Source organism: Miscanthus floridulus, chromosome 8 (genome assembly GCF_019320115.1).
Source record: "Miscanthus floridulus cultivar M001 chromosome 8, ASM1932011v1, whole genome shotgun sequence".
Lineage (NCBI taxonomy): Eukaryota > Viridiplantae > Streptophyta > Magnoliopsida > Poales > Poaceae > Miscanthus > Miscanthus floridulus.
Genome location: NC_089587.1, coordinates 122,713,951 through 122,726,069, shown reverse-complemented (window position 1 = coordinate 122,726,069; position 12,119 = coordinate 122,713,951). Strand labels below are relative to the sequence as shown.

Here is a 12,119-nt window from a genome sequence, read left to right as displayed (position 1 = left end):
TAATAACATATGTTGCTAGTTTAAACTCTCACTCAACTTAAACCTTTATATCTCTATTTGAAAAGCCATTCCATGAATTATCTTTATATATGTCGCATCTACAACATGCTCTTGAAGTTTCATTCTCAAAATTTTTTAATACGGAGTAGCTTACTATAATTTTTTGTTACGTGAAAACAACCAATTAAACCAACATGGTGTACCATTTTGTAACGTTTAAATGGGGTACACCACCGTTTAGGAGAACGACGGACAGCGGTAAATAAAACCGTTATATAAAAGGACAGGCAACAACCCGTTCGCTGATTCATATTTGACTTATAAGCCATAATTTATCAGCCCAACAAACAATATCTTTCTCCTGTATCAAATCAGCTAAGCATAACTTATAAGCCCACCGAGCTCAAACAAACGGGGCGGAAAAACAAAAAGCATCGAAATCGTCGTCTCACAGGACGTAGCAACGCGCCACGTGTCCTAGCATCACGCCTGAAAGTTTGTCCTCACAAGTCAAGTCACAAATCACGCCGCAGCAGGCATCCACCGGCTAGCAGCCTTCCTTGCTGGTCCTCGGAGTCGGAGCACGAGCCAACCCGGGCCCCATTCGCGTCTCCTCCTCCTCACGCACTCGTCGACTCGCCCCCCAAAACCCCAACCGCCTCGTCCGGCGTCGGCGTCGCGCTCCTCCTCCTCCACGCCGTCGACGCCGCCGGAGGTCGGTCGACGGCCTGAGAGGTGAGTGCGTGCGCTCGCGTGCTAGCGACGGTCGACGTCTCTCGTCTCCCGATTCGGTTTCTGTGGAGTTTTGTTGCTTTTGAATGCTGATTTTGCTCTTGTGGTTTTGTGTGTGGCGAGGTACAGGACGATCGGGGGTGTGCGGGCATGGATTCCTACGCGGCGACGGCGAGGCTCGACGTCGCGCGGCAGCCGAGGCTGCCAGTGCTAGGGCCCGCGGCGGGGCGCGTCGGCCGCGCGTGCCCGCCGCAGCGGGCCGACCTCCTCCGCGGCCTTCCTCCCGCCCCTCCTCGCGGCTGCGTCGGGGACACGCGACGCGCTGGTGGCCTGCGGGAGCATGGGGTGGTGGGCGCGGCTGCGGCTTCTGGAGAGAATGCGGCCGCCATCGCAGCTGGGTTTGTCGGCGACGCTGCGGCTGGGGTTGCCGCCGCTGTGGTGGCACGGGAAGAGACGGGAGGCAGCGAGGTGGGGAGCAAGAGGTGGTCGCCGCTTACGGCCGCGCACCCGCCGCCCAAGCGGAGGGCGGTCTCCGCGAGGAGGAGATTCCCGCCCCACTGCGGACGTAACGTGGCTGCTCCGCTCACCACCGCCAACGCTGGTTCACGGTTCGGAGATGCTGGTGCCGACGTCTGTTCTGCTGTGTTGGACTTGGAGAAGACGGCTCCTCCTCCTCCTCCCCTCGCAGGTGGTAAGGACGGTGCCCTGTTGGGAGCGGTGTCTCCCGTTGCTGCTGCTACGAGTTTGGTGAAGAAGTTGTGTGCAGTGGACGGTGATGCTCCAATGGCGGACGGTGGTCATCATGCTCCACAGCCAGGTGCGCTCAAATCATCAGAGGCTTTGCGCCGGAGTGGTGGGGCTGCCCCAGATGGTTTGTTGGATGCTGGTTCACGAGGGGTTGCTGTTGTGTCCGTGGAGGACAGGGGAAAGGGAGCATGGAGGGGTGAATTGGGGAGGAAGGAGTTGGTGCTAGATGCACATCTGCAAGCAAATCCTAGGATGTCTTTGGATGAACGCAGCTTCCCCCTTGGTTATGGAAAGGATGCAGTATTATCGCTGCTTCTTGCTGGAGGTAGTAGCAAGGTGTGCTTGCCATTGAAATCTAGGCCTACTGATGAGTTGGGTGTGTTGGAGGAAGCGGTGGTGGCTACACATGGCTGTATTTCCTCGGTGCAGGGGCATTACATGAAGATTGTTTCTAATGATGGAACAGTACAGGATTATGAACTGGAGGGCGGCGAGATTCCTCCCGAGCTTGTGGTTCAAGAATCTCAAGTTTCTACTGGTGTCGCTCTGCATGAGTCCACAGATGGGCCTTCTGTTCCAGAAATTAATGCTATGGAAACTTTTGCAATGCAACCTTCTAATGAGAAGTCAGGTGGGGATACATTACAGTGTGGGGAGAAGAGATCATCATACCTAGTTGCAAATGATGTCGAGGTGGTGAACAAATCTATCGGGAGTTCAGTCAATGTTGTTTCCGCATCTTTGGCTGAAGATTTGTCCAAACAAAATATGATGGGCAAGAGGGTATCAGAAAGTGCTATGATGAACAGGGTATCTTCTGATGTTACAGCAGGAGTATGTGGCAATGGTACTACGATGAGATGCGTTACTCTGCATGATTCTGCAGCTTGTAGACATGGGGATTCTGTTCCAGAAAATAGTGCTGTGGAAACTTCTGTAATGCAGTCTTCTAATGAGAAAACAGGTGGGAATATATTGCAGTGTGGGGATAAGAAATCATCTTGCTTAGTTACCAAAGATATCGAGGAGACGAACAAATCTATTAGGATTTCATGCACTGCTGTTGCTGGATCTTTGGCAGAAGATTCTTCCAAGCAAAATCTGATGGGTAAGAGAATGTCTGAAAGTGATAGGATGAACAGGACATCTTCTGATGTTGCAGCAGCAGCTTCGGGTAACAGTATTATGATGAGAAGTAAGGTCATGTTTACACCCCGAAAAGTAGTCAAGCGTACCAAAGTGATTCAGAAATCTACACTGGACACTCGGCATAGACCTTGTCCTGAGGACAAGGAGAAGGAGACTGAACTTAGCAGGCGTGGGATCATAAATAGGATTGAGGATACTGATAAGCTTACTAAGGATAGAGTCCTGCAAGCTCCCATGACACAGGACAAGGAGGCTGACACAACTAGGGGCTACTTTGGTCCTAGGAAGAGGGTGAAGGTAAAAGTTCCAGCTCATCTTCAGATGAAGATTGCCTCTACATGTGCATTGGGTAGCAAGGTGAAACTGGATGATGAGGTGGCTTCCAGCTTGGAAGATGATGACATATTAAAGGCATTAGTTGTACATGAAGGAAATCTTGAGCTGTTCCTCAATAGCTACTCAGGTCTTACTTCTGCGAGGTGTCCCCAGAATGCAGATGCTAGGAGCAAATTCAAGATGTTGTGTAGAAGGTTTGAATTTGTATGCCGGGCTCTAGTACAAGCTGTGGAGCAGAATTCACTTAAGATTAGAAGAATTGATCTACAAGCTGACAAAGTAATAAGGAAATTACCAGGTTTTACCAAAAGTGGTCCTATTGTTGGACAAGTTCCTGGAGTTCAAGTTGGTGATGAATTTCTATATAGAGTTCAGCTTGCCATTGTTGGTCTACATCTTGCATACCAGGGAGGCATTGACACCACCGTCTATAGAAATGGTGAGCGCATTGCAATAAGCATTGTTGCTTCTGGGGGTTACCCAGATGAATTGTCTTCCTCAGGTGAATTGATATACAGTGGTTCTGGTGGGAAGCCTGCTGGTAAGAAGGATCATGAGGATCAGAAGCTTGAGCGTGGGAATCTTGCACTCAAGAATTGCATCAAGACAGAGACTCCAGTCAGGGTCATTTACGGTTTTAAGGCTCAAAATACCAGGGTAGGCAGTCATTCGAGGGCCAGAGAAGTCTCAACATTCACTTATGATGGGCTATATCGAGTGTTGGATTTCTGGATGGATGGTCAACCAGGTTCAAGGGTTTTTAAGTACAAGCTAAAAAAGATAACTGGGCAACCAGAACTTCCAATGCACATAGCCGAAGGGATGAGGAAGTCCAAAACACGTCCAGGCCTGTGCGAGATTGATATATCTCAAGGGAAGGAGGGAATTCCCATCTGTGTCATTAATACAGTTGATGTGGAGCGACCTGCACCTTTCCGATACACCACTAGAATTAGATATCCATTCGAGCTTACCAAAAAACGCCATCAGGGTTGTGACTGCACTAATGGATGCTCAGACTCTGCGAGCTGCGCATGTGCTGTGAAGAATGGAGGAGAAATCCCATTTAACTTAAATGGAGCAATTGTCAATGAAAAGCCCCTTATCTTTGAGTGTGGCCCATCTTGTAAATGCCCTCCTTCATGCCAGAACAAGGTTAGTCAGCATGGTTTGAAAATACCACTGGAAGTATTCAGGACAACCAGGACAGGCTGGGGCGTAAGATCCCTAAGGTCCATTTCTTCTGGCAGCTTCATATGTGAGTATGTTGGTGAGCTTCTGTATGGCAATGAAGCTGACGAGAGAAGGAACAGCGATTTCTTGTTTGATATAGGCCTTAACCATGGTGATGAGAATTTTTGCAATGGGTTGTTATCAAATGTTTCAGATATAAAGTCTTCTAGCTCTTCCTCGCAGATCCTGGGAGATGTAGGCTTCACAATAGACGCAGCTGAGTGTGGAAATATTGGAAGATTCATCAACCACAGCTGTTCACCTAATCTTTACGCGCAAAATGTTCTTTGGGACCATGATGATTTAAGGATCCCCCATATTATGTTCTTTGCTGCGGAGACAATTCCACCACTGCAGGAGCTGACTTATGACTATAACTATGAAATAGATCATGTCAAAGATGTGAATGGAAGAATAAAATTCAAAATTTGTCAGTGTGGTTCTCCCAGATGCTCTGGAAGGCTCTACTAAGGCATGGCAAATGTAGTTTTCTGAAAACATTGTTTACTTGTATTTTACTTCACCATTACTCTAAGTTGATATGTAGATAATATGAGATGTTACTGCCAGAAAGAAGGTAGTAGTCTTAGTTGATGACATGCAGATAACATGAGATATTACTGCTGGTAAAGAAAATTATTAGTTATGCTCAACCTATTGTCTTGCATTTTCATCTTGATGTATTTAAGTGGTATTGGATGCTTATGCAAACTATGGCACGATTCTGTATGCTGTGTTTTGTTATAAAAATTATGCTCTATCGACCATAGTTGAATGAAATTGGCATGTGCTGTGAAGTCGCATTTGCCTTGTGGTCCCATTTGACTGTGGAGGACTGAGGTTCATATGGAGGACCATATGCCTGACATGATCAAACTTTTGCTTTTATCAGTAGCAATCATTTTGTCTCAACTATGCTAACAATAAACTAAGACTACAATCATGCAGGGCAAGGTTTATGCTGCACAATCAAAGAGTGTGAGGTAGTTCTTTGGAAGTCTTGATGAGTGGTCACTCATATGAAATACTTAAACAACCTAGCGGATCTGCAACAGCTTCTGTTTTGTCAGGCACTTCTGCTGAGCTAAGGTAGTTATTGAATAAGCATCTCTCTCCTGTTTGAGTGACTTGCAAATACCTGTTGCTGCTATGAATATTACCTAGTTAAGCTACATAATGTTTGATTTACAATTCCTTTGAATATTTCCTAGTTAAATGACACAATCTTTTGGGGCTCACCGAATTGTTCTTCCAAGAAATTCTATGGCATCCCTTTTAGTAAAATCAGTCCACCAACGCCCTTCTCTTGGATACGGAAATCCAAATGTTGTAAGAAAATAAAGGTCTTCTCTTGGTTACTTTTCGTGAATAGACTCAATACAAGGCACTGGAGCAGAGAAAAGGGTCCAGAGGGCACTGGATCAGATACTGGCAGAGAAGCTGGCCGCCATCAGGAACTCAAGAGGACGTGTAACAAAGGTAAGGGAGAGGGGTGCAACAAGGCAAATGCCACTCGCATGCTCGAACCAATTCTTGTAAGGCGGGGAGCAGTGTTTCGTGCCCAGTTGCAAGACTCACTAAATGCTTTATGTTTTTTTGTGCGATCTGACCGAAACAGCGCCGTATCTTGTGCTATCTTGCATAATATGGTGTTTATCTAAGTTTTCCATCTGTGAGTTGTCAGTTGTGGGAGCTGACATGCTCACTGGAAACGTTGCGATATGGCGCAAGACACGCTCACACGTACCAGTGTACCATATCCACCAGCTTCAGTGAAGACGATCATCATCAGGTTATCAAGTTGCGCGTCTATCAATGAACTTAGTAAAGTTCCGTTTGATTCTTGATCCAAACAAATGTTCCCTGCCTATAAGCAACAGTGCCAAAATTTGTTCATCCAATCCTTGGTTCAATATCTTCTTCTGAGGTGAAGTTTTGACACGAAGATAAACTGAATAACCCATGCAAAAGGACCTTTACCAAGTCTGTCAACGAACAAGATGGGTGCTCAATTTGTTCAATTCTGCTACAATATTCCATCAGTTATATACTTGCATGTAAAGGTTTGCAATACCACGAGTCAGTTCTGTGAAAAAACATAGGAGTAACGCTACTACATCATGCTGAGACCCATCATCGTACATTTTCTAGTAGCTTGCAGATTCATGTTATTTAATACTTCAACAGACAACAGCATGCTTCATTCTGCCCAAAAGTACAATCATCGCAAAATGGAGGTCCATCCAAACTTCATTAGGGATCGATAGCAATTCTTCAAATCAGATAACAATTTAAACATTCTACAAGTACAACATGAACTGAAGAATAAAAGGGTACAGTGATGGCAAGGCAGAAGTGTTCAGTGATGGCAAGGCAGAAGTGTTGATCACATAGAGGCTAGAGCTAATAGCAGTCAGTAATGTCTTAGTAGAGCCTGCCCCTGCAATCCGAGGCACCACAGTAGCAATGTTTAACCTTCTCGTTGCCATTCTCGTCATGGACTGAGCCTACCTTATAATTGTAATGGTAGGTCAGCTCCTGCAGTGGTGGGATATTCTCAACAGCAAAAAGCATAATATGCGGCATCCTCATGTCACCATGGTCCCAGAGAACATTTTGGGCATAGAGGTTTGGTGAACAGCTATGGTTGATAAATCTTCCCACATTGCTGCACTCAGCTCCATCTATTGTGAAGCATTTCATTGTCCCAGAGGATGAGGTAGAAGACTGTACATCAACCACTGGTTTAATCCCCTCCCAAAGTTCTTCATCATAGTAGTTTCTACCAATATCAAATAGATATTCATCATTCTATCTATTTTCAGCTTCTTCACCATTCAAGAGCTCGCCAGTATACTTGCATATGAAACTGCCCGAAGATATAGAACCGAGGGATCTTACACCCCAACCTGTCTTGCCTGTCTTGAATATTTCAAGTGGAATTTTGACACCATGCTGACTCACCCTATTGTAGCATGTTGACGGTTGACGGGCACCTGAAAGTAAAGTGGTTAGAAATTATTAAGTTAGATTCTTATCCCAGTTTTAAGCTAACTGTCTGGTGTGCATCAATATTTTTGCTTGCTGTCAAGATTTTAACAACTTCAGGAGAATAGCTAAATTTCATGAGCCGATTTTTTATCTACCACAAACGCCTGCTGTTCTTCATCTGGATCTAAAACCAACCGTAAGCCTTAATGTAACATATAACATAGAAGTTCCAACAGAATAGGAATATTTCTCCTGGTTTGAAATTTAAATACGGTAACTTCAAAAACACAGTAGAACTAAATAACGACAAATAAATATTTTCAGATTAACAGTTATTTGGAATACATAAAGTTTTTGCACAGCCATACCTGCACCATGGACCACACTCATATATGAGACGCTTGGCCTTGACGATAGCATTATCGCGATGGAACAGGATTTCCCCTCCATTCTTCCGTGCACAAGCACATCTAATAGGGTCTGAGCAGTGGTTTGTGCAGTTGCAACCCTTTTGAGGTTCCTTTTCACACCAAGTTGGATATGTGACTTCGGTGATGTATTTAAGTGGTGCTAGCCTCATGTCATCAATTGTGTTGATGACACATATGGGTATCCTCTCGCTTCCTTGAGATATATCAGGCAAACAAAGCCCTTCATGAATTTTAGACTTCCTAATTGCCTTGACTGCATGTAGGGTTAATTCTGGTTGCCCTGCAATCCTCTGTAACTTGTACTTGAAGACCATCTCTCCTTTCGGGCCCACCACCTCATACAATCCATCATATGTAAATGTCGAAGTTTGCTTACCAACTTCAATTCTACTTTCACCTTCGAACCCATGAATCACTCGAACCGGGGTCTTCGTCTCAATGGAATTCTTCAAGGCAAGATTACCCCGCTCAAGCTTTTGATCGCTTCCATCTTTATTGCCCCCAGCCTTCCCTCCAGAGCCAGTGTATATTAGTTCACCTGAGCTTGACGATTCATCAGGATAGCCTCCGGAGGCAATGACACTTATAGCAACAGGAACACCATTCACCTTAGAAGTGTCAATACCTCCTTGATACAAGCGATGCAGACCAACTATTGCTAACTCAATTCTATAATAAAATTCATCGCCAACTTCAACACCAGGAACATTTCCCACAATGGCCCCAAGCTTTGTATAGACAGGGTCTTTCTTTACTGCTTTAGCTGCTTCAAGGTAAATCCGTCCAACTATGGGAATACCTTGTTCCTTAACTTGTTTAAGCTTTCGGTACGTTGCCTGGTACAATTGGAGCAACTTCCTAACTTTGCTTCGAGCATCTATATGGTCCCCAGGTTGCTTGTGGTGTGACCCAAAAGGAACAGACGGAGTGATATCATCCACCACTGCTCGTGGTACCTGTTTCCCTTCACGTGTTGAGCGTTTCCCCTTAATCTTCCAATCAGAAACACTCCTCTGCAAGCTTCCTTCAAGTCTATTTTTCATCTGATCATTCACCACTGCTTTTGCTACCTGTGTCACTTTACGTTGTGAGCGTTTCCCCTTCCCCTTCCAATTGGAGACACTTAGTGCAGCTTTTGCAACAACATTTCGCTGGTTACCATCTTGTTTGGTACCTAAAGAATCATCTCGAACTTGGACCCTATTCTGAGCCTTATTTTGTCCTTCATCCACCATTCTCTTGCATTCCAATGAAATTTTCATCATGATTGATTACCTATATTTAGATGGTGAGAGTTGAGACCGTGAGATACAGCTGCAGATTAAAATTTGTGCAAATCAACTTAAATTTGTGTGGTTTTGCAAAACAAAAACCAAGATACAATGCCTCATCATGGTTCGTTTTGCTTTGCAAGAAGCAGGTTTCCAAATTGATGTATTCTACCATGTGATATATGCCATCATCTAGAAATTACCCTTAAGAATATCAAATATTATTGTATTGTAACTGCCAAGTTTAAGAGACTAGTATTCAGAATACATTATCTTAGAAAAAAGACCAATAGTTTCTTAACAAGCAAGCAAGTCTGACAAACAGTTCTTAACTTCTGAGAAACTGGGTATTCAATATCAAAACTGGCGCAAGTACCTTGCTGATCAGTACCTTGCTCTTATTGCAAGAACTGATCGCAGAGGAATGCTAGTATCTCAAAGTTTGGCCATTTTGTAATGGAAATCAGTTTCTATTAGATCTAGAAAAAATAAAAACAGAAGAACTCAGAAACTCAATGGACTAGCACATGCAAACTGAATCGAATTTCACAAGCATAGTTGCAAAGGCACTGGGTTTGGTAGCCAGATACTGGACTCACAAGTCAGAACAAAGTAAATTTTATGCAAATGCGTAGCAGGATATGGTACTTGATGCCTAGGAAACACATATGCCATCATTCTAGTGCCATTTAAACACCTTGCAGTTTTGATTTAATTTCACTGAACAGGGACCATATTGGCTGTCAACCAGAAAAAATGTTAGGTGGTTGCCAATTTAAGTAGCTGTTCAAGAAATACAAGGAAATAATCCTCATGGAAGTAAACATCTTCATTGGAAAATAGAGTTTTCACTGCCACCTTTTAAAAACCTTTCATCCTCAAACGTTGCCTGTAAGTTAGAACTTAGAACCACTATCAGTGGTCCCTGATATTGTGCTGAGATTAAAGATAATAGTCTATAATGTCAAAAGGTAATTGGATAAATTGAAACTTACTCTTCAAATTGTCCAAGTCTAATATTCTCAAAATAGTTTCAAGACAGACAGAGAGAGGCTATGATTGTTGACAAATTAATGGCTCTACAGTTGTCCGTGGTCATGCCAGCATTTACAGAAAAATTAATAGCCAGTTGTCCACGGCTCATGCCAGCATTTACAGAAAACGAAGGATCACTACTACTATTGGATAAGCTAATGCAATGAAATTGTATGCATCCTGTACCAGCCGCCTATTTAAGTTGTGTACACAAGTACATGTAAAAGGACACAATGTTTGCAAGCAGTCGCAGATATGGCTAGAGCAAACAAAGCTTTTGATACGAGCACTGTGTGCCAAACAATATAAAATCTCACTCAGGCAAGACTAATAACACAACATTTTTGGGTGGAAAATTATGTGTTTTTCTCATTCCAGTTCAAATAGAAGACTACAGCCACTATTCCAACAAGCGCCAACATGCTAGTACTCCAATTCCAACTATAACCTTTCTTGAGTTACTTACACACTCCAACATTCACAGAAATTCGCAATTCAGACCATGAACAAGCACAATGCACAACAATAGGCCAAGAACAGGATAGCAAGCAAAGCTACCTTTGTCCCTGTACTTGTAATAAATATCAGTCAGCAGCGTGCAATTAGTCTCCGCGAACCCACTGACAGCACTGAGAACATCAGCCATTTCAGCATCTCTTACAAACAAGAGAATACCAAGAACAAATTCTATCGTTGACAGGGAAAGATACTGTGCCATGGAGGCGACGTTAACCACGAGCCACGAGGAGGACCAAGAACAAATTCATTGCCGTTGCAGTCCTGCTCCGAAAAGAACGCCACTGTTCCCAGCAACTTCACCAAATTGCCATTTGGGGGGGCAGCCAAAAATTCACTCTTTTCGTCGCCCCCCGCCCCAACCCAAATCAGCTCCTCCTTTGGCTTTGTCGCCAGCGTCCGCGGTCGGAGAGGATGCGGCGGGGACTTCGATCTCGTTGCCGGGGACATGCGTCCCGAGCGCCTCCGCACGAGATTTTCGCTGTGCCAGCCAGGACGCCAGGTCAGCCGTGGACCCAGCACGCCATCCACAACGAGGTCGATGACGTCTCATCCTAGGACTCAACTCGACCGTGCTCCCGTGGTGCCAGCGGAATCCACGAAGACGAGGAGGACCAAGGCAGGAGAGGGAGAGCGGGAGGAGGCCGAGCGAAGGAGAGCAGGCGGTGCTTTTGTGGCTGCGGTGGAAGCCGCGTGAGAGGCGGCGAAGCACGCGCACGAGGAAGACGGCCGAGGAAGGAGTGTGGGTGGGCAAACAGGGAAGAGACTAATAAGGCCTCGTTCGTTTTAGCCCGGAATGGTCCAGAACGCGGCCTGATCCGTCCGCATTGATATGACCCGGTTCAAAGTTAGGTCGGGTTAGAATTAATCGTTCGGTTATATACGATCCGGAATTAAAATGGGTCAATCCCGGCCTTTCTTCCCCCTCTTTGGCCCAGAACGGAGACGGACCCTCATAGGTCTGGAACCTATCCTGGGTGTGGCGACGCGAGCTGGCGCGACTCGAGCGGACACGAGCGGCACGAGGCAACGGCGCGGCGCGAGGCGATGGTGACCGCTTCTCATCGAACGTCCGCGCTCTCCGCCGCCTTCTCGCCGGTAAAGCATCGTCCTCGTCCATGCCCCCTTCTCTCCCCAGCGCTAGGGTTTTTGCTAGGGTTCTTTCCTCCCTACGTTGGCAGTTCTTGAGGAACGCCGGGAGGTGGCCCAGGAGCGGGTGTGTGGTGAGGCCGTGGGTGGTGGGCCTCTTCTTCTTGGTTGTCAGGTGGTAGGAGATGTAGAGGAGGGGGAGCTGTTGCTGCTCAGTTTGTTGCTTGCTACTACTGCAGGATGGATGGATGAGTGATTCAGTTGATCTTGTATGGTGATCTAGCATAGCCGTAGGGGTTCTTGCTTGCCCAATTCCACAGATCTCTACACATCTCCTCGACCCAGCACTTTGCCCTGCAAGATTTCATATTGTTCTCGTTAGGATTGTGCGATGCCATGCTGAACCTAAACCCAAAAACCAGCACCAGCACCAGCCTATCACTAGACGCAATCGAATCAATCAAAGAATGCAGCAACGCAGTCCCGTGCCATCGCCTGCCGCCGTGGGAGGGCTTAACATACACGCAACATCTATCGAGGCTCCCCTCTTGTTGTTGGGGGACCGGGGGAGCACCAAAAAACTAGGATT

General features: G+C 45.7%; 1 protein-coding gene and 1 pseudogene across 1 annotated transcript; one reads left to right on the top strand and one right to left on the bottom strand.

Moving 5' to 3' along the window:
• Positions 1-622: 622 nt before the first annotated feature.
• On the top strand, positions 623-4,829 carry LOC136473455 (uncharacterized). The gene is made up of 2 exons (XM_066471097.1): positions 623-735; positions 862-4,829. The coding sequence occupies exon 2, from the start codon at positions 883-885 to the stop codon at positions 4,666-4,668; it is 3,786 nt and encodes a 1,261-aa protein (XP_066327194.1). The 5' UTR covers positions 623-735; positions 862-882; the 3' UTR covers positions 4,669-4,829.
• A 1,630-nt stretch (positions 4,830-6,459) lies between these two features.
• Positions 6,460-11,166, bottom strand: LOC136473454 (histone-lysine N-methyltransferase, H3 lysine-9 specific SUVH6-like; annotated as a pseudogene).
• Between the last annotated feature and the right edge of the window lie 953 nt (positions 11,167-12,119).

What these genes read in the sequence shown, in the direction of transcription:
- LOC136473455 (XM_066471097.1), top strand. Translation starts at nt 883, where the DNA reads ATGGATTCCTACGCGGCGACGGCGAGGCTCGACGTCGCGCGGCAGCCG.